This window comes from Alosa sapidissima, chromosome 18, assembly GCF_018492685.1.
Source record: "Alosa sapidissima isolate fAloSap1 chromosome 18, fAloSap1.pri, whole genome shotgun sequence".
Taxonomy (NCBI): domain Eukaryota; kingdom Metazoa; phylum Chordata; class Actinopteri; order Clupeiformes; family Clupeidae; genus Alosa; species Alosa sapidissima.
In genome coordinates this window covers 1111520-1138281 of record NC_055974.1, presented here as the reverse complement: position 1 = coordinate 1138281, position 26762 = coordinate 1111520, and the positions used below count along the sequence as shown (strand labels likewise).

General features: G+C 41.8%; 2 protein-coding genes across 4 annotated transcripts in view; both read right to left on the bottom strand.

Moving 5' to 3' along the window:
* LOC121690383 (low-density lipoprotein receptor-related protein-like) overlaps positions 1–2229 on the bottom strand; it is a 34323-nt gene extending 32094 nt beyond the window's left edge. Inside the window, exons 1-2 of one of the 2 annotated variants that reach the window (XM_042070901.1) lie at positions 2132–2229; positions 1874–1977 (exon numbers count right to left, since the gene is read on the bottom strand). In XM_042070901.1, the coding sequence (XP_041926835.1) occupies positions 1874–1951 (78 nt within the window). In that variant the 5' untranslated portion in view covers positions 1952–1977; positions 2132–2229. The other variant, XM_042070902.1, reaches the window with a different exon arrangement.
* Positions 2230–3304: 1075 nt separating this feature from the next.
* Positions 3305–26487, bottom strand: LOC121690384 (tetratricopeptide repeat protein 39B). Of its 2 annotated transcripts, XM_042070904.1 has the most exons (20): positions 25990–26487; positions 21957–21991; positions 20141–20245; positions 19833–19964; positions 18321–18397; positions 18157–18224; positions 17899–17963; positions 16867–16972; positions 16127–16192; positions 15705–15813; positions 13647–13714; positions 13139–13198; positions 10979–11140; positions 10578–10669; positions 8507–8627; positions 7575–7686; positions 7044–7155; positions 6772–6888; positions 4712–4803; positions 3305–4645 (listed from the first exon to the last, which is right to left on the bottom strand). In XM_042070904.1, the coding sequence occupies exons 1-20, from the start codon at positions 26032–26034 to the stop codon at positions 4641–4643; spliced, it is 1749 nt and encodes a 582-aa protein (XP_041926838.1). In that variant the 5' UTR covers positions 26035–26487; the 3' UTR covers positions 3305–4640. The 2 variants fall into 2 exon arrangements, with proteins under 2 accessions (XP_041926838.1, XP_041926837.1); XM_042070903.1 differs by having other exon boundaries at positions 3305–4803; positions 25990–26482.
* Between the last annotated feature and the right edge of the window lie 275 nt (positions 26488–26762).

The following is a 26762-nucleotide window of genomic DNA, read 5'->3' as shown; positions in this document are numbered from 1 at the left end:
ACTGCATCTCAACACCATCATCCTTGACTTGTGGTGTTCCTCAGGGATCCATCCTAGGCCTGTTATTGTTTAATCTTAATCCCACTCGGTCAGATTGTCAGGAACAACTCAATGTGTTATCATAGCTATGCAGATGACATTCAAATATACCTTGCTTTGTCCTCAAATGATTATGCGCCCCTGGATTCTTTATAACAGTGTTTCGACCAGGTTAACACCTGGATGTCACAAAACTTTCTTCAGCTGAACACAGACAAAACTGAAGTCTCAGTCTAAGATCTAAGATTACTACCATACTTGACAAAAAAAGAACTTAAGGCGACGGATGCAGTGAGAAATCTTGGCATCATCATAGTTTGAATTTTAACAATCACGTAAAATCAGTCACTAAATCAGCATTTGTTCACCTGAAGAATATTGCAAAATTAAGGAACCTAATGTCAAATAGTGATCTGGAAAAACGTTCACGCTTTTATTTCGAGCAGGATAGATTATTGCAATGCCTTTTTAACTGGTCTTCCTAAGAAGACTATAAAGCAGCTACACACCGTACAAAATGCAACTGCTAGGGTGTTAACCAAAACAAAAAGGAACGAGCACATTACCCCAATCCTACATTGGCTTCCTGTTAGTTACAGATTTGATTATAAAGCATTACTTGTTGTTTTTAAAGCACTAAATGGCATTGGACCAAACTACACGACCTGTTCAAACAGTACGCCCCAACCAGATCACTCAGGTCTCAAAATCAAAATCTTCTGGTTCAACCTGTTGCTAAAACAAAATGTGGTGAGTCAGCCTTTAGTGTTTATGCAGCTAGACTCTGGAACCAACTACCAGACAAGATTAACAAAGCACCCACTATCACTATTTAATTTTCTCATTAACCTTTTACTCTAATGCCTTATTTTAAATATGTGATTTTTATGTTACATGTGTGATTTTTATTTTTTTAATGTATGGTTTTATTGAAGGTCTTTTATTATTTGTTGGCATGCATTTTGTATGATTGTATTGAAGGTCATTATTTGTTGGCATGCATTTTGCCTCCTTATCGTCTATGTTTTCTTCAATTATACTGTTTTTCATTCTTTTGTAAAGCATATTGGAATGCCTTGATGTAAGAAATACGCTACAAATAAAACTGCCTTGCCTTACCCCAATAATATTCGAATGACTGAATAGAAATCCAAAGGATACAGTATTTGTCCTGCAGAGGATTTGCTGCTTACATCTTGTGACAGTGCATCTTCAACTGTGCCTTATATGCATCTTTCACTATAGACCAGGTTTTTCTTGGTCAGTGGCGTAATTTGGATCATGTGCCAGACCACACCTTATGTTGCTAATTACCGCACCCCTGGGCGCAAGGATTAAATGAAGATGAGCGCATGGCAAAAAATCAACACTTTATTGAGTGTAAGATAAGAATAAGCTTTGCGTTGCACTTTGCTCCACCTTGCACTGGGTACACGATAGGGGCTGACACAGCAATACTTTTGTTAATTGACACTCTGTCTCTTTCTCTCTCTCACACACTAACACACACACATGTCCATGTCTATGGAATGTTACAAGCAAAATGACTTCTATGGTGGTCACTACAAATCTGTCATTAAACATTATGCGGTTGCTTTTCATGTTACAGTGTAATTGATTTGAATCTTGTCAACTCAAAACAAACAATTTGAAAGAGAGTGTAAATCTTCAAATGTTTTCCCATGCAATGGACATACTCTCTGCTCCCTTTAGCAGAAAGCACTGATTTATCCACCAAATAGGGCCAGCAACACAATTGCCAACATACAACATGTGTGTGTGTGTGTATATATAGATATAGTTATATAGATATAGATATGAGCATACAACTTACCAAGTGTGCATTTTGGATGAGTAGGAGCAGCAGTGGTATAGCTCCCATCTGAGGCTTCATTCTTCTCTTTATTTCCATAACCCACTAACACACAGGCATGTGAACTAGAGGAAAAACACGAAATCTCTTCAACACACACACACATACAGGTAGGAGTAGGAGAAACAAATAAGTTAACACAGACATACACACTTTTTGTGTATTAAACAAAGACGCTGAGACAAACTGCCCAATAGAGGTGCAGCATCCTGTACTTACTTTTTGTTGGTGATAGAGAGACAGAAAGACAACGAACTCTGTCTGATTAATGATTGTCAATGCCTGTGAAGAAACACTATTGCACAAGAGTGAGTGAGAGAGAATGGAGGAAGAGGAGGGGGGTGTGCAAAAAGGAGGAAGAGGAGGGTGTTTTTGCGATGTCTTTATGCGCATGTGTCTGCAATAGTGTACAAACAAAAAAAACACATGATAAACTCTGAAACTATGCTCTTACAGAGTACCAACGTTTATACATGCATGTGTGTGTGACTGGGAGTTTGTCTGGTTGTGTCCAGACGTGTGTCTGCTGAGGCCCAGCTGATATGGAGTAGTACAGGTCACAGAGGGAGAATGCCCTTACTGGAAGTGCGTGTGTGTGTTGTCAGCAATGAACGTTCAACTATTAAAAGCTGAACAAACACAAGCCACCACTGTGTCTGTTCTGAGTGCTTTGCATGTCTACAGTTTATTATTTAAGAGCACACACATACAGACCTGGAATGTCTTTCTTTATGTACTGTAACTCTTATCTCAGCTGTGTACACAAACACACACATACATACACACACACAGAGTCAGCTGCTCACACAAATTCAAAACAGATCAGGGTTTCATCACTTATTCTCTTTCCTGCACTCCCTCATTAGCATTCATTTCTGCATTTCTGTTAAACAAATCTATGTTAAACAAACATATTTTACAACCTGTAACTAAAGGACTATGTATGTGCATCTTGTTTTGGAAATACACATTCTAGAGTCACAGAGCATTAGCCTTGCCCTCTCCCCTCCTCATACCCCGTCACCCCCCTGCCTCCACCCCGCAACTCGACCCCCATTGTGACTGTTATTGCTCATGTCTTGTCCTGGATGTCTGTACTATTATCATTCATTCCTCATTCCACTATTGCTCTTGTCTTTGATGCTTGTACCAATATGATTTATTTTTTTATTCATCAATTCATTGCTGCTCTTGTGTGTGTGTGTGCATGTGTGTGTGTGCGTCTGTGTGTGTGTGTGTGTTAGCACAAGCTGGAATTGGTATTTTCTGTTTTCTGCTTAAAGAAATACAAGGGAAGAGGGTGAAATGAGGGAAACATATCTGATACACACATCCACAGGGACAAAACAACATAAAAAACAACTTATGCCAAGTAGCGAGGACTCATTTTAATGCCTGTGGAGTGTACTTGTTTTATTGGTCATTGTACAGCAGCAGTGACACATGGATTCACACATTCACACACACACTGCTAATCAAACATAACAGTAATTCAGGCACTAAAAGACTTCAAAGACAGAAATTCCTCTCACAAAACATACACTGTGCGCTCTCTCTCTCTCTCTCTCTCTCTCTCTCACACACACACACACACACACAAACAACAGAACAACATACAGACCAGACTAGATGCGTGCTTACATACACATACACAGAGCAGACATACATTCCATATTTGTGCTATCTTATAATGCTGACTAGCCCCCCCCCCCCCCCCCCACACACACGAGACACTTCTGATCTATAAGCAGGTTATGGCTTTAAGAACATCTCTACATAAACACACACACACAAATATATGTATCAGTTGTATCCCAGCTAGTTCAATAAACACACACACATTCAACACACACACGTCAGCAAGTTTGTCAGTGTGTTTTCATGTGTGGATTCAGTATATGATGGTCCGAGAGAGAATATGTTAATTTCCAAGAGCCAGCATCATTTACTTGTTTATATTGTTTACCAAAAAAAAAGAAAAACACACAATCACTGCAAATGACATAGCAGGAAGGTTTAAATGATTACTGTTATTAATATTGTTACAATATTATTGCTTCATAAAAAACATTTTTACCCTCTTTCCTTCAGATTGCTGAGAGGCATCAAAGGCAGCCCAAAGCAGACTTTCGACAGTTAAGACATACATAATAAGACACTATAATATAACAACAGCAAAAGACTAATATCGATAATGGCCATCAAAATGTTAATTATTGCACCCATAGGAGTGAAACACACAAACAGTTGTATTTGGTCTCGGTTTGAAATCTTTACATCCCTTCAGTAGAATCTCCTCATGAATCCAAGTGTTTACATCTGAGTGTGTCATTACCAGCTAACACACATCTTTGTGCCTCCCCTCCCTGTTGTTTGTATGTGTGTGTGTGTGTGTGTGTGTGTGTGTATGTGTGTGTGTGCGTGCCTGTGCATGTTTGCTTGTGTGTAAGTGTTTGCTTGTGTGTGATACAGAGTGTGCTTACAAGGTTCATGTCTATGTTTGTGTTTATGTGTGTGTGTGTGTATATGTGTGGGGGGGGGGGGGATTTCAAGCATTTGTCTTTCTTTGGTGAGAATGAAGAATGACTTCTCATTGCACCCATCCAGAAGCCCTGTAGGTGCAGCAGAGTAATGAGTTGCTGGCTAGATGGCTAGAATGGCTTATGTGTGTGTGTTGGTGTGTCTGGGTGTGTTATGGTGTGTGTGTGTGTTGGTGTGTCTGGGTGTGTTATGGTGTGTGTGTGTTGGTGTGTCTTTGTGTGTTATGGTGTGTGTGTGTTGGTGTCTTTGTGTGTTATGGTGTGCTCACTGGGGAGCTCTTCAGACTGTTCAGCGCTGCGTGGATTCTAAAGTGGAGTCGTGATTCCATGGAGTAATCTTTGTAGTTCAACCTAGATACAAACACACACAGAAATATAGACAATCCTTTAAATACAAAGAAATGATGCACAAGAGGGGTCAGCTACCCTTTACCTAGTGCCTATTCAAAATGCCGTCCGTCCACAGGCTACCTAGAGATGCTCAGTTGTCCAAGACTATCCGAGTAAAAAGTTACCCTTTTTTCAGCTGAAAGTGAAACAAATGCCCTAAATGAACCCTTTTCTGACAGAGCTCTCTACAGCTGGCTAATTACAAGTGGAGTAAGGAGGCCTGTTTCCTGTGACAACCGGCAAAGATGGGGCAGGTACAGAAGCAATGGAGAAATCTGTGTTCGATTCAGAGTGCAGTGGACAACATGAGGTGACATCAAAACTGTATCATGTTTAGACTTCTGTAAAGTGACCAGATTCATCGGTCACAGTTTGTGGTTGTATTTCAGGACTATGTGCTGTGGTGGAGAGAGCGAGCAGCACCAAATTCCTGGGGGTGCACATCAGTGAAGACCTCTCCTGGACCACCAACACTGCATCACTGGCGAAGAGAGCTCAGCGCCGCCTGTACTTCCTGCGGAAACTCAGGCGAGCAAGTGCTCCACCAGCCATCATGACCACATTCTACCGAGGCACCATTGAGAGCATCCTCTCCAGCTGTATCGCTGTGTGGGGCGGAAGCTGCACTGAATACAACAGGAAAGCCCTGCAGCGCATAGTGAACACAGCTGGAAGGATCATTGGTGCTTCACTCCCCTCCCTGAAGGACATTTACACCACCCACGTAATCTAAACGTAATTTCGATCTCTTTGTATGTCTGGAACATGTGAAGAAATTGACAATAAAGCTGACTTTGACTTTGACTTTGACTATGTGACTTCACACACAGAGCCTAGGGCAGGGGTGGGCAAACTGCGGCCAGCGGGCCGGATCCGGCCCGCCAAGCACTTGCATCCGGCCCGCCGAGCATTTCATTTGGTTATCAGGCTGCCTGCAGTTTTTTTCCTGAGATAGAGACGATGTTGGTTAGCTTTACTGCAAACTGCTTTTCACTCTCCTTAGAGAACATTTACAATGTCAATGTCAAAACATCATGTTAAATAGAGATGATAGGCCTTCTCTTAGTTATCTCCTTTGCAGCAGATCAAACGTGAACGTTATGTGATCCATTTAATTAGGAACGCGTCTGCGATCACGAGAGGGAGAGAGAGCGGCAGGTTCCAGCTGGCTTGTCATTGTTAATAATTGATATCTCCTTCTTATAAAAAACTTTTAAAAGGAAATCATAAAGGCAACAGTAGTTCCCACTACTGACCATTTATAAACTGTGAGAGGGCCCAGCCGTAGGTACAGCACTAGCCATAGCGGAGCAGGCAGAAGATCATTGAGAAATAAACGTGAATTATTCTTAAAGCGACAGTGCACAATTTATACATTTGTTAAACAGCATCAAATAAGCAGTATTTAAGCAATTAATATTTTAAAACAAATACTTTTGATACTAAATGATAGGCAATAAAAAATGTATTTTTTGTGTGTGATGTGATGTGTGGTTGGGGTGGGGGGTGGCCCTTGAGCCAAAAAGTTTGCCCACCCCTGGCCTATGGGGATGGGGGCAAAGGATCATAGGAATGGCCCTCATTGGCTAGGCTACTTTTAAATCCACAAAGCACCATTTCTGTGGTAACTAGTAAACTGAGTTAAGTGGAAATGTGGATGTCATCCAAAACATGTTTTTTTTGTTTTTAATGAGAAAAACATGCCATTTTGAGTCAGATTATTTCTCACAATAAAACCATAATCCTGCTCTCTGCTGAGACAAATATGCAGAAGATACATACATATCTTAATGGTCATTTTTGGCTGGAAGTTTAGCAAATATAGCCTTTGCTGCTAAAATCAACACATTTGCTCATACTGTGTGGTTGATACACTAAAGCCATTGTGTTGTGCAATAGGCCAGCTTTCAATGACAAACACACACTTACTTTGCATCTTCAACGTATTTGGTTGCTTTGGCGAAATCCCCCTGTAGTTTGTAAAGTAACCCAAGCTCATAGAGTGTGAAGGGAACAAGATAGTGATCGTATCGGATCCTCTTCTCACTGGAAAAACATACACACAAGAAGACTACGATCAGATCATATTTCCCACTCTTCTCAGAGGCAAAAAAAAAACCACACACACACACACACACACACACACACACACACACACACACACACACACACACACACACACACACACACACACCACTTACCTAGCCAGCACCTGTGTGAAACAGAGCTCTGCCTGCAGTAGCCGATTCAGGTGCTTCAGGCACAAACCCTTCAACAGCTGCACCAAACACTCGTCATCCACAGTGTACTCATCTAAAAGAGAAAAACCGAGTAAGGATGGAGATACAGAGAGTGGGAGTGGTGTGTGTGTGTGTGTGTGTTAGTATCTTTATGAGTGTGTGTGTGTGTTAGTATCTTTATGAGCATGTGTGCGTGTGTGTTAGTATCTTTATGAGCATGTGTGTGTTAGTATCTTTATGAGCGTGTGTGTGTTAGTATCTTTATGAGCGTGTGTGTGTGTGTGTGTGTGTGTGTGTGTGTGTGTGTGTGTGTGTGTGTGTGTGTGTGTTAGTATCTTTATGAGTGTGTGTGTGTTAGTATCTTTATGAGTGTGTGTGTGTTAGTATCTTTATGAGTGTGTGTGTGTGTGTGTTAGTATCTTTATGAGCATGTGTGCGTGTGTGTTAGTATCTTTATGAGCATGTATGTGTGTGTGTGTGTGTGTCTCCTACTGGGGGTGGTGCGTAGGTTCTGCTCTGCTTTCTCGATGGTGATCAGGAGGGCCTCCGCAGCATCTGACCTCTTTCCAGCAATGGTGAAGCCATTCCATATATACATCATCTCCTACACACACACACATTTACAGAAAAAGCTACATGTATACAACCATTGTAACAAAATTATTACCTGTATTTACACACACACACACACACCTTTTTAAATGTAATGCCCCTGCTGGTCATGTTTGGTACTATCTGCCATGTGTACCGGTATTTTGTTTTTTGTGCCATGTGCTTCTGACTCCACCCCTCACCTGCCATGTGCCACTTCTTTCTTCACTTCACACCTTTATTGACTTCCCCGCCATTCTCTGTACTCATCTGTTTCCAACTGTCCTGCAATTATCTTGTATACTTAAAGCCTACATTTAAGCTTCATTTGTCAGTTTGTCCCAGATTGTTTCTGAGTGTCCAGCTAGTCAGTTTTCTGTAACTTTGCATTTTTTACTTTTCCTGGTTTAGTTGAATTTGTTTTTATTGATTGGATTTCATAACCTTTGCTTGTTCCTGTTCTGGATTTTTAATCTGTCTCTGGATTGTGTCTCTGCCTGTAGGCTTTTGGATTATCTGCCTGCCTCTGAGTGGTTGGTGGCATTTGTTTGTTCATTTGTAGTCTGCCGTTTTGAAAGACTTTGCTTGTTGTACTGGTAGGAATAAAGGTCTTACAATTGAACATCCACTGGTTTACTGAGTCAAATTTATCATCCTGAAAGATACACACTCACACTCACCTCACTCGCTCACTCACCTCACTATTCTACCTCACTCACCTACCTCACTCACTCACTCACTCACTCGGTCACCTCACTCACTCACCTTACTCGCTCACTCACCTCACTCACCTCACTCACCTACCTCAGTCACTCACTCACTCACTCACTCACCAGGGCAGGAATGACCAGTTTGACAGGTGTGGGTGATGCATATCTCCGAGCCTTCCTCACAGCAAACTTTTCAATGGGGATGGATTTCCCTGCTAAACGCTGTTTCAGCCCTTCAACCTGCCTAGCACACATAGACACACACACACACACAAACACACAAAATACAAACACACACTGCTGATAAGGTCACTATCCCATTACAGGTATAATACTCTGCTTCCTATAATTGGGTCATTCCGTGTCAAATCAGATAAGGTTGTTGCTTCACCACCTCTGGTTTTGTTCAAATCATGTCTATATCATGAATGAGTCCCAAAACCAAGGCCTGTAAAATATCTGTACTATGGCTGTTAGTCCCTGATTCAAGCCTGACAAAACACAGTATATGGGAAGCAATGTTTGGCCATTAATATCTTGAAAAGTATTATTCATAGTCAGCCCAACCTTCGTAGGATTGGAAGAAAAAAATTCTCAGTATGACTAAACCATTAAAAGCTTGTATGACATACTCATTGATTTTCAACAAGGTTCCAGATTTGGTGTTATAAACTTTTTTGTACATATTTGGTGTCAATCATTACTTTTTTAAAATACAATATAATGTTCCCCACATATAATGGGAACACATATTTGAAGGATGAAACAAGGGAAGGATCTGTTTTTTGGTCATTTTCAAAAGACTAAAGTGGTATGTGAGGTAGTTAGTATGGAACTTAAAAATCTATATGAAAGCATGTATGGACATTTAGTGTAGAACAGTGTTTTTCAACCACTGTGCCGGGGCACACTAGTGTGCCGTGAGAGATCATCAGGTGTGCCGCAGAAAATTACCCAAATGTCACTCACTGATGCAGAAAAGCAACTGTTGCATCAAAGAATTTATAACCACATGCTCTCATTGATTGTATGATTGCACTATTTGTGGTATGCAGGCATTGTAAAACGGGGGCCCCATATCCAGTATTCACAGAATCATCACATATCCAGTTCATAACAACAATTAAATTAGATATAGTCACCTACAAATGAAACAGAGGGCCCTTGTTTTATTGAGCAGGTCTTGCATAGAAGCCATAATAAGGCCATATCTGTGTATTATTTTAGGCTATGGTATGTTTATTTTTTCTTCACACAGGATGTTAGTGTGCCGTGGGACATTTTAAGTGTCAAAAGTGTGCCGTGGCACAATAAAGGTTGAAAAACACTGGTGTAGAAAGTATCAATGTTGTACCATGGTTAATTAGATAAACCTCCTCAGGTTCTTCAGGAGCAAGTAGGAAGAAGCAGAGATATATTAATGTAACTAACTAAGCATATTTATCTATGAAGGAAACATGATACAACATTGATGCTGCAGATACCTCAAATATTGGCACAACCTGTAGTTAATGAGTTAACAATACCCTCAATATCTTATTTAAAATCAATGAGTATGCAGTACAAACTTTTAATGGTCTAGCATTACTGGAAATATATTTGTCTTCCATCCTACAAAGATTGGTCAGACTAGGAATAATACTAGTGTAAAAAGAAAACATGAAAACTGAATTAAATTGAAACCCTGTGCAAAATCTGAGACGGTGCAGCAACCATTTTCCTGGATTCTATCTGATTTGCCCCTGAATGACCCATCTCATTATAAACTCTTTGACTATGGACGATTCAGATCAAAAGGCAAAGTATTAGAAGCTGTGCAAAGACAAGTGCATACATAACGGACTACTTGCAGAACAATATGAAAGGTGAATCAGAAGCACATAACCCATTGCAACTTAAAGTGGTCATTCATATTTTTTTGCACTGGTCACATATAAGAAATATCACTGGGAAAGTCCATTCAAGCCAGTGGAACTTTCTGCAGCATTCTGAAGAGCCTTATATAACAGACAATATAATATGCATGCTATATGTATTGTAAACTGATGATGTTTTGCCTACTACTATGGAAAAGTATATGCCTTATATTATTCCACACACACACACACACACACACACATACACACACAAACATTTTAGTCAATAATAAAAAAACATATTTGCTATAGAGAGTTTATAACAGCTCTGTCCTCACCTGAAGAGCTCCACCACATTCTCACCAGTCTGACGCACTTCCTCCTCCGACATCATGCTCAAAATGGCCGCCTTCTGGTACATATAGATTGCCTAGCAACACAAACCATGTTAACCCCTTGTGCAGAGGCACCTTTTAGTGGTACCAATATGGTCCAAATTGAGAATGTTTGACAGAATCATGTGAGGGTGCTTACGTTTATGTGTGTAAAACATTAAAAAGGATAATGACCTGGAGAACGAGAACATAAGAATGAAACTGTGTGTGTGTGTGTGTGTGTGTGTGTGTGTGTGTGTGGGAAAGAGAGCTTGAGGAAGATAATGTGTGTAAGAGAGAAAATGAAAGTGTGTATGTGTTTGTTTGTGTGTGTGTGTGTGTGTGTGTAATGTGTTTAATATTACCTTGGACCAGCGGCTCTCCTTGAAGAGCAGGTCTGCGTACTTGAGTGCTTGTCCCCACTGTTGCTGGAATGAGTGACACCACATCAGTTCCCAGTAGCACAGGTGGTGGATCTGTCGCCACTGCTGCTGTGCACCAATACACTCCTGGAACTTCAACTGAGCCTACACACACACACACACACACACACACACACACATTATCCCCTCCATATAAACGCAATGCATATAGTGCATGGCAAATACATATACACATTCACCTTCCTCCCCAAGCATGAGTCATTATGACACACATATTGCAACACAGACACACAAAGAGATGAATTTGCACATCCCCCCCCCCCCCCCCCCCTAAACATGCACAAACACACACAGCTACAGCAACCCTCCTTCCTACTAACACACAAAGCCCGTCAACACCCCCACCCCCACCCCCCACCACACCACACACACATTCGTGCTCGGCTGCCTCACAGCCTGGGGAGTTCCCAGATCATGTCATGTGATTTGCATGATCGGAGTCTGCTGACCACCACACCAGCACCACTGCATGTCCACCTCAGGGCCCGTCAGAGAACAGCACCCAAAGGAGTGGAAGCTCTTATCCATTAATTTGCACAGGCAAACACATTTCAGCCACACTGTCCCTCACTCCTCCACCAAGCAAGTCTCTGTCAGGATTTTGACCATATTTATATTTATGGTCTGCCTTGTCTGGTGGTGACACAGAATGCTGAATGTGTTTTTTTTTCTGCAGCTTTGGCGGTTTTGAAAGGCAAAGCGAGTCATGCTTTTTCCATGTTTCCTGAGAGGAAGACATTAGAGATTTGCCTGTGAGACTTACCAGTCCCCTATATGCAAATGAGAATAATTCAGAATACCTGCTGGAATCTGCTTTTTTCACTGCACATGGGGAGTTTTACTGTGTTAAACTGCATAAAACCAGCACACTCTCCCTTTTATCACAGAGGAGTCAACGTGATAATGTACAATCTGCGGATATGGATTCACACACAGCAAACAAAGGCTGGTTGGTTGACATGGATGTTTCAAACTTTTTTCTGCTGTACACAAGCTCCCTTGTGTATTTGAAATAATATCTCTTTGTGAATCTAAAGAAATACTTATGTTTTACAGGTCAAACTCGGTAAAACACCACCCACTAAGCTACCACCGATTACACTACTACACATAAACACATGGATGAACATAGCACCCAATAAACTACCACACACAAACACACCATCCAGAGAACCAAGAACCAAACATACAAACATACTACATTAGCACACATATCATACCAGTAAATGTATCAATGTGTCCATACTGCATTGTCTGTACGAACTGGGTGGATGACGGAATTTGCATTGTCTATATGATGTGGAGACCATATCCACAGATGCCCAGCAGACTGTCTCCCAAAAGTGTCCCTGAATGGGAACCTCTTTGTCTCTCTGGACTCGGTCAAAAGGGCAGCCGTGGCCTACTGGTTAGCGCTTTGGACTTGTAACCGGAGGGTTGCCGGTTCGAACCCTGACCAGTAGGCGCGGCTGAAGCAAGGCACCTAACCCCTCACTGCTCCCCGAGCGCCGCTGTTGTTGCAGGCAGCTCACTGCGCCGGGATCAGTGTGTGCTTCACCTCACTGTGTGTTCACTGTGTGCTGAGTGTGTTTTACTAATTCACAGATTGGGATAAATGCAGAGACCAAATTTCCCTCACGGGATCAAAAGAGTATATATACTTATACTTATAAAACCGTCTCTGAATGGGCACCTCTTCGTCTCCCCGGACTCGGCCTCGGCTGACTTAACTGGCCAGAGGCCTTAATGAGAATCAGGAGAGCTCTTACAGCCAACACGCCTGACTCTGATTAAGGACACTGACCTCAATCAGATGTGAATGAAGGGGGAGTATTGGTTTACAGTGCTTCTGCCCCCAGCAACATGTCTGCTAGGCCTGTAGCAAAGGGCCAGCAAGGTCAATACATCACCGGTTTTTACTCCAAGCAATAAACTCTCTTGGTATGGAGAGTCAAACAGTCTGACCAATCATAAGCACATCTAGATCTGGATAGACAGCAGAGCCGGGGGGAATTGTAGCCAAGTGGTCATCATGCACCAGCGGTGAGTAGTAGTAAAGTCCAGTGGAGGAGAGACACCCACCTTCTCAAAGTTGCCCCTGAGTGTAGCAATCCTGGCTGTGTAGAACAGGATGATGGAACCCTAGAACACAAACACAGTTCCAGTGCCACATTAGACAAGATATTGCAGTATTGCAGGGGTTGCAGTACGCAACCTTCACAATGTTGTGTGTGATTATTGGCTGTGGAACCCATGGGGAGACTCACAAACCAGAGAAGAGATAGACTAATGCTATTTGTCACACTTAATCGACATGCTGAAGCAGCAATGAATGAGTGTCCCCCTTGCATCATAGTCCAATTAGACTACAACAAATGAAGAGATTCAAATATATTCTCCAAAGAAATTCTCAAAGAAATTCTCCAAAGTGCAATGTTATTCACTGCACAGAATGCAGAGAGAAATAACGTTTACGTTCAAGTGAGGACACAACCTCCCAAAGACTGATCTTATCATGCACTGCTCACGACAGGCCCTGCTTTATAAATGTTTCGTGTACGCATGTGTGTGTGTGTGTGTGTATTCACACCTTTGGGAATTTTTCCTGGTAAGGCTCCAATAGGGCCTCTGCCTCGACCAAGTTACCCTCACCAGTACCTGCAAAGACACAGATGTAACACCCAAACACAAACATGCACACACACACACACACACACACACACACACACACGTCACTTCTGAGCTATAGCAGGTTATGGCAGGTTAAGTTATATAAGACAAGCATAATTAATTTTTAATTGTATTAATCATATCAATATTGTATTCTACAAGTAGTTCAATAAAAGTTTTGCTTGATTGTAGAGTTATCATTTACCCTAAACCTGTTGTAATACTGCCATCAACATGTACAGGGACACTTCTACAAGTAGGCCACTGTAGTCAACCACTGTGTATTGTGTATGTGGGAACACAGTGTGACAGAGCTGACTCAAGTCCTATTTCTGTGTCCTTATTAATAGATGAAGACTGCTGGCTGCATATCCCAGTCCAGTTGGCAGGGACCAAAGACTTCCCATGACACCAAGTGAAAGATGCCAAACATTAGCAACATCCCAAGAGTGCTGAACTCTTGCTGATGGGGATGATGGTTACTAATTTTGATGACACTGTGGTTGGTCCCTAATTTAAAGGGAAGGCAAGATACAGTCTGTCACCAAGCAAAGTTCTGCTGCATGAATGACAGCTATTGCGTGGCATGCGGGAGCACTGAGCAGACTCCTCAATGTCTTGCCCATGGTGTTCAATTAGGACAATGATTTGGCCTCGTTATTAAATTAGCTTTAGCTAGACTTCAGAGAAAAGATAGAGAGAATCATGAGAAATGGAGAATGAGGGGGGGGGGGGGGGGGTGGCAAGGGTTGTTGTGGTTTTTGAATATTTATTTTAATTAATGACATGGAAAACATAATGAAGCCTACTGTTGAGTCATTCGAACATTATTGGGGTCAATGTTGCTTTTTTCGGGCTATGTTTTCGAACCCATTGTCAGTCAATAGTGAAAGTAATTAACTGTGTATAACTGTTTTGTTGTTGACTATGACACCACGGTGAAGTTAGTTTGACTTTGCCTATGAGTTCAAATAATAGATGAGTGCAGATGCTTGTAACCTATACTCTGCTAGTCACAAACAGGTTTTAGTCTAACATGGTTTAGTGGAATACCTGTTCCATACAGTCTCACGTGCAAGCAGATTTCTTTCAAATGTGCCACTGACTATCAAAATACCGATGCACTGTTTGAAGTTAAAGGGAATGACAGATGTCATTTTCATTAGTTTAAAGGATGTTACACCCAAAACACTCCTATGACTGATTAAGAAGCATGAGAACTGCCTTTCTGCGCCAAGCGCCCGACGTTTGATAACAAAGAATGTGGACTGGACACACCCCTAAATGTATTTAAGCTATTCGCCAGTGACCATGCATTTTAGATCGCCAAGATAGGGCCCTATGACTTATTTTAAGGAGTCTTATCAAGACAAATTTACTCAATGCACTGGCAGCCAAATTGCTTGTTTTCAGGATGAGATATCTTATAATAAACAAGTCAAACTTGTTTTAAATTATGTCAAATGATTTTAAGAGAAATAATTATGTAAGTCTCTTTATACTGAAAACAATGCCAACTAGATTTTTTTATGTTGATATAAGATCAATAACACTTGGTTAGATTGTATTAGATAAACAGTTTTTGCAGTGTACACAATTTTAGTGTACACCTTTAAATGGCCTTAATTTTTTCTAAGTTGATTTACTACCTTTTAATACTTTTTAAAACCCTGCGGATACCCTGAATAACTAGGCCATTGGAATGTACTGTGTTTATTTCTCGATAAGTTTTACAAAATCTAAGCAAGAAAGGGCCAAACAAATAAGATAAATATTTCAGCACGGCAATCTATGCAGTACGCCATTCTGACTACCATTCCGGTGGTGAGTGACGCAGACACAGGAGACGCAGAACTTCGATAGGGTCACATCGGCGTCGAGGCAACGGCGTAGTGATTGTGTGGAGTCGACGCAGAAGCATAAATCAGCCTGTGGTGTGGTGGTGTGACGGGGGATGGTTTGACTGGTGGTGTTTTACCCAGTATGAGGCAAACGTAGGTGTGGTAGAAGAGCAGTGTGAGCACGCTCAGTATGGACCTCAGGCCGTTGCTACCTGCCCCCTCCTTCAACTGAGAAAGACCAAACTCCTGCAGACACACAACACGCCCGCACACACACACACACACACACACACACACAAACACACACAAACAGTTCACATTCAAACTGTGGATAAACACAGAACCACAAGCAATATATGACATACACCAGTACATGATACAATGTGCAGACACATTAAGTGCAAACACGTAAATTGGCACATAATTAAAGACATCAGATAGGTGATTTTGTGCACCAAAATATGTAAAGGCACAATATGAAGAGCTGTGTTTCACAGGACACAATATGAAGACCTGTGTTTCACAGGACATACATAGGACACACACAGACAAGGCTCACCCTGTTTCCTGAAAACCCAATGACCTCCAACAGCCTCAGTATTTTTGCTGGTAAAAGAGACAGCATCTGAGAGAGAGAGAGAGAGAGAGAGAGAGAGAGAGAGAGAGAGAGAGAGAGAGACTCATGGTGTTGTTGCTTTGATTACATGTTTAATTATACACTGGAATTCCAACCTGTAATTCAACTTTGTTCCACTTGAAAGGTTATCATGTTACCAGATTGCTGGGCAGGGTACTGCTCAATTCTAATCAGCTAGGCTTATAGTTATATTCTCAGTGACTCCTTTCTACTTCCTGGGAACAGAGTTTCTTCATAAAACCATGCAAATCTTACTAGTCTGAAATAGCATTTACATAACACTGGGTGGCACTAGTGGGCATTATGGGTCGGTCTGGGGTGTCATCCTACAATATTGCAATAGGTCACATTCATGAATTAGGAAGCGCCACATTAGCTAGTAAGGTAATAATAAAATGTATGTAAATGTAAATAAATGTATATAAATATATGTATTTTACTCATGTTTATGTTGACACTAGATACATTCTATTCAACATGTTCACAGTGTGGACAGTAGGGCAGTATTCAAGGTTATTATAGCAAATCAGTTTGGCTGAGTATGTGTGGTAAAATGATCGGTCATGAAACCTGCTCTCTCTATACTGTATGTCTCTATTTGTGTGTGTGTGTGTGTGAGTGTGTGTGTGTTTGTTTGTATGTGTGTGAATGTGTGTGCTCACCAGGTTGAAGGAGCCAATCCCCAGCTTGACTCCACCCTCAAACTGTCTTAAGGCCTCTGTTTCCACGCCGCCCTCCTGAGCCGCGCTCAAGAGGTGTTGGCAGTCCCTGCGCACACACAATGACATCACCAGAGCAAATTAGATCACAACTCTGGATGGGGCGTTTCCTGGCACAGCTGAATGACCTGAGGGGCATTTCACAAAACCTAGATAAGGGATAAAGCTAGAATTTTTGGTTATCCTGGCTGAATTTAGCCTTGACTTGGTTTCACAAAAGAGATGGCACATAAGTTACCATGGGGATTTATTCTGTGCAGCTGGCCTGGTTAATTATGTTGTCTTATTGGTTCAGCCAGCTGTCATTGAAATCAGACCTCCATGTGATATATCATTGTTTGCTTCTTTTGTTGATAGACGTTTGATGAATAGCCTACTGTAGTAGTTGATTGGAAATGGTGGGCAATTTTCCAAAGGTGTTTGCAACAAATTTGGTCCTAAAGACAATATAAAGGCATATAATCATACTATGTATAATATATCTTTACAGTGGCAAGCACTTTTCTTTAAGACGTCGCATGCCAACACAAGGAAGCACTCACACGTGGGTGCACACGTATATTTGCATTCAGTTGGTCCACCACGCCTACTCTTGTAGTTTTACAGAAATAGCCGTATTTCTCCATTCAAAAAAGAAACACTTCACTTCATTGTCTATATCAAAAGCAGTTGTCACTTTTTAATTCCAACTGAGGGTTCTTTGGAGGAAACACAAGAACACATATGTATCCTGAATTATTTACACCTGGCTTGTCCTAGTCGCTGTTACTGATCCAGGATTGGTTGGCGTTAATGAAATGTGGTGAGCTAGGATGACCAGAGAACGCTAGGTCAAGCCAGATCAGTAGAAAAACTTTTTCTATGGCTCTGGGTCAAGCTAATTCTGCCTTTGTGAAATACCCATCTGATGAGGTTGCTTCTATAAACGAGGCAACAAACAATCTGATCTGTTTGTATGTGATGTCATGTGCTTACTTGTAAATCTGGTAACTTGTGCGGATCTTGATTCCTCCTTTGATGAAACTAATCATATTTTCATCCTGTGAAGATAGGGACCACATAAACAAGTGTAGAAAACAAAGTGTGTGTTTGTGTATGTGCTCATTTGCTCATTTATTTCATTGAGCCACATTAAATGAAACTGACCTTGTCAACAAATCACTATGTTGTCTCGTTTGATGTAGATTATGTAAATAAATATATGCTGACTCATGTATGTGAGTGCACACCCACCTGTACAAAGGTTAGTGTGGCTTTTTGTAGCAGGCATTCAGCATAACAGATCTCTGCATGCATTTCCTCTGCAGAGAGAAACACGTGTTATAGGCACAATACCCAACACATATACCCACAAACCCAAACGAGACACACACATACGCACACACTCACTCACTCACCCTCCTTCAAGTTGTCTGAGGCTTGTTTGGTTACCAGGCTGGATATGGATCCCACCACTGAGGTTCTCTTTCTGAACCTGAAAAACAGCCGCCAGAATTCTATGACATTCAAACACATTATCATTCAAACACAATGTTTTGTGTTATGCTCAGGTGCTAGTGTGTTAGGTGATGTCCTGTGTGTTAGATTATGTTGTGTTAAGATCATGTGTGTTAGATTGTGTTATGTTAAGCTCATGTGTGTTAGATTGTGTTGTGTTAAAGCAGCACTAAAGAAGATTTGCTCTCGCGGTCCCCCTACAGCACAATAATAAAGGAACTAAATGTACCTCTTTGCAACAAACTATAAAAAGCTCCCATACAATATATATACAATATCTCGAGCTAGGTAAAACCATTTTTGTTTTTGTACCGATAGTACTCGTTGACCTCAAGAAACAGAGATCTATGTGAAAACACGCCAGACTTCTCCTTTAAGATCCTGTGTGTTACAGCTTTTCTTGATTGCTTGGACTATTACCAGGCTCATGAAATTAAAATTCAAACAGCAACTTTCAAAAAACACATTTCCCCAAACTATAAACACTACTCTCCTGTTAAACAATTAAAATTTGTTGAACTTTTAGAGCAAAATTTTCTTTTAGAGCAAAACTTTTATATGACTGTTTGCACTATGCTCTCATTTAGTAAGCACTAGAATTCAATATCATTAACTCAAGTCACCACAACTCAAACTCAATTAGCAAACAATTTTCTAGCTAGAAGCACTATGGCCCCTAATTTCAGTGATACCTCTTCTGCCAGGCAGGTTATGATGATAAATCAAATTTTCTGCTAGGGCGTGGATTTTGTATATGGGCGTCACTGGCAACAGTCTTCTTTAACAGGGAACATTTGAATACACCTGTCCAACTACCAACTATCACTGTCCAAGATTCCTCTGGCAAAGAGATATTCCATTCCCTTTCTCAGTAAGCTTTAATACATGTGTTGCATATATGGGCTACTGTTAGTATATCTAGTAACATGCACCTTACGAAAGTTCCAAGTGTAGCTGGAGTATTGTTGCAAAATGGGATAACTTCAAAGTGTCTGGCAGCCAAACTTATATTAAATAGTCGCAATATATCTTCAAACTTCTCTTTGAACTCTCCAATCTCAGTATGTCCATTCTCTTCTGTTGATACAGTACTCATTGCAGTAACTAGTTGTTGCGATAGAACTGATCTCACCAGTGTATAAGCCTATGTTGTATGTTTTTTTTCCCTTTGTTTTTGCTTTGACCTGTAACTTTGACATTTTGGGAGTTGAGTGCATATTTGATTTATGTTTACAGTTTTGGTAAATGGATTTATAATTTCAGAAATGCATTTTAGAAATTGAGAAAACCTGCAAGATCCTGTGTGTTAGACTGTGTTACGTTAAGATCCTGTGGGTAAGGTTGTGTTGCATTGGGATCCTATGTGTTCAACTATGTTGTGTCTCTGGTCGTGTGTGTTGTATTATGTGTACCTCTGGCAAGTGTGCAGGGCTTCCTTGATAGTCGTCATGGCAGCCTGGATGTCTCTGTGCTCAAAGGTCATGGCTGCTTGCATCACAAGGATGCTGCTGTAGCCCAGTGCATGATACATGCTGTCTTTAGACCTAAACCCCCCCGCCCCCATACACATACACACACACACACAAGCATACAGGCACATACATGTACACACACATTCAGACAAAGGAAAAATTACAACTTAGTCAAGTTCCTCTCAAGGCAACTCACCAAATCTTTGAAACACGCACAAGCACACACACACAAACACAGATAACCATACCAGGGCCGGAGGAGATCCAAGGCCTCTGAAAACTTGTTATTGAGGACAAGGTTAAGGGCCATGCTGCACTCCTCAATGGATGTCTGCAGGTCCATCTTACAGGCCCTGTATTAACAAACACACACACACACACTGCTGTTAAATTAGCTATTATCATGTTGGTAAATAAACGGCAATAATTACTGCATTACATTAATAATAATAATAATAATAATAATAATAATAATTCATTTTATTTGTATAGCGCTTTTCAAAGACCCAAAGTCACTTACAGAATGGGGAAACAAAGAAGGACAACAGTACCACATACATACATACATACACACACACACACACACACACACACACACACACACACACACACACACAGACACACACACACACACACACAGACGCACACACACACATGCACACACACACACAAGAGCAGCAATGAATTGATGAATAAAAAAATAAATCATATTGGTACAAGCATCAAAGACAAGAGCAATAGTGGAATGAGGAATGAATAATAATAGTACAGACATCCAGGACAAGACATGAGCAATAACAGTCACAATGGGGGTCGAGTTGCGGGGTGGAGGCAGGGAGGTGACGGGGTATGAGGAGGGGAGAGGGCAAGGGTGGGGATGGTTATGGTTGTGGGTAGGGGAGGTCGTAGGCTTGTGAGAAGATACAAGGATACAAGGAAGTTTATTGTCACATGCATATAGTTACTGGAAGTAAGAAATGCAGTGAAATTATGTCTGGTGTCAGCCTATTTGTGCAAAGTGGGGGGGGGGGGGGGTAAAAAGTGCAGTAGAAGAGGGGTTTAGTAGATTAAGTGGCAAGGGCTGCATAAGAAAGGTGAGGGAGGATTGGAATTGGGGGGGGGGGGGGGGCACCAACAAGGAGCACCCAAGAGCAACAGGGGCAAGGAAAAACTCCCTTACCAAGGAAGAAACCTTGGGCAGATCCACGGGGGCTAACCCAACTGCCAGGGGTCTTGGTGTGTGTGTTGGGGGGATGACAGGGGAGATGGGATAGTGTGCTGTGTATGTGGGGAGAGGGCAGTGTGCAATATGTGTGTTGGAGAAGCTTCCTCATGAGACAATGTGCTGTGTATTGGGGGGGGGGGGGGGGCAACAGTGTGCAATGTTGGGGATGTGTGTTGGAGAAGCTTCCTGATGAAATAATGTGCTGTGTATGTAGGGGAGAGGGGGGGGGGCAGTGTACTGCAAGTATGGTGAAGGGACTTACTATTGCAAGCAGAGTACTGTATGTATGATGTATGTTTTTAGAGGTATGTTTTTAAACGGGATTTGAATGTGGAAAGTGAGGGGGAGTCACGGACAGATTGGGGGAGTGAGTTCCAGAGTCTGTATTCTAAGAATTGTCTCTAGGGACAATGGAAACGAGAGTGGAGCAATAACAGAGAGATATACTCTTCAAATTCAACACAGGCTAGGAAAAAACATTATTCACGCTGTCTTTTTTTCTTTACTTCTCTCGGCTTCCTTATTGTTGTTCTTCACACTTCACTGCATTTATTCAGCTCATCAGTTGTTCCCTATTCATCTCTAGTCAGCTTTTTGCTATTTTCCTTTCTCTGTTCAGAATGGCCCTGGGCTATGAATGAGCGTATGAATGCGTAACCACTAAATGGAGAATTTCACTTCTGTGTCAACATATAGAAATAAACCATACTGTATGCAATCACATCTCTCACATTTGAATATGTGCGCACACATGCACGCTCTATCACACACACACACACACACACACACACACACACACACACACACACCACACACACACTCAGACGAGTAGTACTCACACAGGGATCCGATCGAAGGCATCTTCAAAACAGTCCTGCCAAAAACAGAAATTCAGAGAGGTTAACAAGAATGAATCAGTATAGTAAGTGTGTGGGTGTGTGTCTTTGTTAGGCTATGTGAGCATTTAAGGTCTTCCTGGAGTATCGCTGGCAACCTACCAGGTCTGCTTTCTCAAAAAGTGTACATTAGTCAATAAGAGTGAAAAAAGCAATCACTATAAAGTAAAAAACATAGTATAGGCCTATAAACTGTTTAGCATATGTAACTAAAGTGTTACTGATTTCCCTTAAAGGGCTGTGAAGTGACCTAGATACCTGGGGTGCAGCCTACTTAACATACCAGCCTCAATTTTTTCATATTTGCGTGTGTGTGTGTGCGTGCGTGCGTGCATGCGTGCGTGCGTGCGTGCGTTACCATGCACAGTAGCAGTAGCGAGTTTATCTGTCTACATGGTTTATCAGGGATGTCACCCATATGTTGATAGTGTGAACAGATTACAAGATAGGTGGCATGGTGACAGAAAGAGAGATAAGAGGAAAAGACAGAGAAAGCCAGAGAGCATGTGAGAGATGGAGAAAAAGAGGGAGGGATAATTATAGCACTCTTAATCATTGCATAAATCAGTCGAGTCGTTCTTGCAATAAGACAGCATCCTCTATGTGTATGTGCGTGTTTGCGTGTGTGTGTGTGTGTGTTTGTTTGTGTGTAAATCAATCACTCAGTGCATGCGTGCCAGCATGTCTAAATGCCGTGCAGGCTCTTTAAATACCTATTGACTCTCTTTAATGACATTATCACTAGATAGCAATGAAAAAAGCACATTAAACTAAGGCTTGGTAAGTGTGTGTGTGTGTGTGAGGGATTGGCATTATGGGAATGATACCATTTGTGTTTGTGAAGCCAATTGTGCATTGTAGCTGTATCCTGTGCTATGCTGTGCAATGCTAAATAGGCTTGGTTGTCAGAAATCCCCTACCTATAAATAAGGACTTTAACACCATTCCTGTGTAGAACTGAAATAGAGATCATTGAGGAATGTATGTGTGAGTGCATGTCCACGAAAGAGAACAAGAGAGAGATAAAGAGATTGCAGAGTAGAGGTGTATGTATGAGAATGTACAGTATATATGCATGTCCAGTATATATGCATGTACAGTATATATGCATGTCCTATATGCATGTCCAGTATATATGCATGTACAGTATAGATGTATGTCTAGTATATATGCATGTACAGTATGCATGTCCAGTATATGCATGTACAGTATATATCATAGGTTCTCAAAGTGCGGCCCGGGGGCCAATGGCGGCCAGCGGAAACATCTGATAACATCTGTAAAACTGTTAAAACTGTACAACTGTACTGTGTGCTTTGAAAAGAATGAATCTCCGTTTAGTGGTGTTTCGTGGCCGTCAGGTTTTCCTGTGGTGCTTTGGTAGCTGTAATTGGCCCTGAAAAAGGCCTATGCTGATAAGAAGCAAGGCACACTGAGACTGTTTGTTCTAAATAAGTTTGTACTTGAAATGGACTGCAACCAGAACTGTTATATCCCAAATTTGTCTGTTGAGGGTAAAGAACCCCAGGGATTGTGTGTGCATTGCAATTTTTCTTAATATTTTCACAAGTTTTGTCAGGTTTAGCCTCAGTTATGAATTAAAATGTGTTTAATGCAATAAATATAAACTGTAGAGATGCAACCTGCTCATTAAAATCATTACAAATGGGATTTTTTTCCAATTGTTTTGTCTTTTTCTCCCCCCGCCCCTTTGGCGGCCCTCACTTCAATGTTGGGTTCCTGAATTGGCTCTCACCAATCAAAACTTTGAGAACCCCTTGGTATATATATGCATGTCCAGTATATATACATGTACAGTATGTCCAGTATATATACATGTACATTATGTAAGGGATAATGTATTGTCCGCCGGTAATTATCAGAAAATAAGTCCCGACAGGGAGAACAGAACCCCGACAAGCAGCGGAGGGGTTTTGCTTCGACCTGAATAATAATAAGCATGCTTTAATATGTGTTGTTGCGGATGCTCCATGTGGGAGTTCAATGTAAATGTGCATTGTGGTTTGTTGATGTGTGTGTGTGTGTGTGTAGCTGTTAGTACACATGTTAGTGTGCAGAGGAAGCCACTGTTCTAGTTTCACACAGAGGGCTAGAAAGAGGGTCATATGCTCTCTCTATGTCATTCACGCATCAATACCCTGAATCATTTCTCTCTCTCGCTCTCTCCTCTCTCTCTCTCTGTCTCACACACACGTACAAGTGCATGTAGTCCGGTGTGTTTCTGGGACATCTACCACTGTTTCTGTTGTACATTCTCTCTCTCTCTCTCTCACACACACACACTCACTTTCTCTCACCTCACACACACACACACTTCAATGTTACAGTTAAAGTTGACTGATATTTAGCAGATATTTTTATCCAAAGTGACACAGACTCACAATGGCAGGTTTGGGAATGTATGCAACTATGCATTTCTAGGATATCCACCCATCTCTCTCTCTCTCTCTCATACACACACATTCTCCTTTTTTCCCCTTCTTGAAGGTTTGGAATGATCTGACTAGAGAGAGAGAGAGAGAGAGAGAGAGAGAGAGAGAGAGAGAGAGAGAGAGAGAGAGAACACGGACAAACCTGTACTGCAGCTTCAGTAGTGGATTAACTTCCATTCTTGCATACACCCATTCTATCTCTCCCTCCCTCCTTTCTCATAAACACACACACACATGATGACTGGATTGGTCTGCCCGTGCCGTGTAGTATTAGTTTAAGTGGATTACCCTCATTGAGATCACAAGCTTATACACAGACATGTAGTATAGACTGCACACATTCGTGCACACATACATACAGCCATGCAACAATCTCGCTCCCTTCCACTCACTGACACACAAACAGAAACACTAAAACAAACAAACGCGTGTTTGTGTGTGCGCGCGTGCACGCACGCACACACACACACACACACACACACGCACACACACACCTGCAATGGAAAAACACCAGGTGGGTAATAAGATCTCTTCCAATGATGGGAGAGTACCCAGCTCAAAGTGCATCACAGTGAACACACATTTTTATTATTTTATTTGGAGCAGTAAAATGAGCATTTGTGTTATGATTCCACAAACAGCGATCACTTCCTTCCATCTACTTCCTGAATGAAATTGGGTGTGTAGGCTACTTTGTGTGGTTGATGCATTGATAGACAGAAAGAGAAAGAGAGAGAGGTTGGCCCAGTAGGAGTATTTTGAATTTGGAGGTCATTCAACAGTTAACTTGGAGTGTACGTTTGTTTCCTGTAAAGGATAACTTTGTCCTTCACAACGCAATAACGGTGGGAAATCATGTTTTTTCTAATCATCTTGTCATTTCGCTTGCAATTAGGCTGCTGTTTTGTTGTGTGGGTATCATTGGTCGATTGGTGGCAGAACGCGCAATGCCACCAGGTGGCCACAGGTATCGATTTCATAACCGAAGCATAAGAGGACAAGAGTGCGGCATCAACTCATCTCTTATGGAGGTTTGCGTCACGCTGATTACATAATTCACTGATATAGAAAGTTACCTCAATGCTCCACTGCTCCAAACAATTCTAAGACTCCCATCTTACAGTGGGGCTAAACAGTGAGGCTAAATGTACGGGTATCATGTAGATGGGGCGGCCCCATTTCTTATCCGTTAAGTCGGGCGACTGTTGTCCGCTGTAATCTGAGCTCTACCGGCTCTCTGCGACCTGGCTCTGCCTTCCCGATTTCCGGAGTGCTACGTCGACATCCAGAGCTCCGGAGAAAAAAAACATAATACCGAGACCTGAGCGTGGAGTCGAATTATAACCCAGTTTATAAACATCCATATAAACCTATACCTGCAGTGGTTTATAAACCAAGTGCCACTGCCACCACAGTGGCATGTTGACAAAATTATAGGCTAACCTAACCTTCACCTCAGACAGATCGAGGCATCAACACCGTAACGTTGTAGACACAGGTGATCAGACGCGCAATTCACTCACCTCATCAATGTCATTGTTTCCAGCTCCGTTTCCCACCCGAGCCATTCTGAAATCCCTGAGATGATAAAACGCTGACAAGAGCCTCTCCCCAGGGGCAGTCTGACTACCGCAACATCCGTGGTAAACGTGGCATACCGTTCAGCCCAAATATGATTTTCCCTGTCTGCTATGCGTTTGGTGCGCACTCTCGGTTTCTCTTGAGTGGAGCTGTTCTCTGTCTTCCGCTAGACCGATCTCTACCCCCTTCACACTCTGTCACTCACTCGCGCACGCTTTCTCTTTCTCTCTTTCTCTTTCTCTAGCTCGGTCGCTCGGTCTCTCACACACAACCAAACACACCTTACCGCGGGAACCTCCGTCGTTGTGCTGACGTACGTAAGGAACACCCCGTTGCCTCGGCGATAAAATACACTGTAAACGCTCGTCAACCCTGCACATCTCGGGTCAGGCAGCTGAAGGACATGCGCGTGCGAAATTAGGCCTATCAGTAGGCCTATCTGAAAATGTAGTGAGTTTGCTGTAGCTGTGCGGAAACAGTTGCAGTTAGCTTCCCAATGAACTGCGACCATTGCCCTCCCACGCGTGTTGCTATTTTAAGATCTGAGTTCTTGTCAGGGTCATATATACTCAAGCCGTTTTTAGTGTGCTGTTTTTGTATGGGGACTTTTCTTGTCCCTTTACATTTAGATTAGATTAGATTAGATTCAACTTTATTGTCTTTGTGCAGAGTACAAGTAGCCTACAAATACAACGAAATGCTGTTTGCATCTATA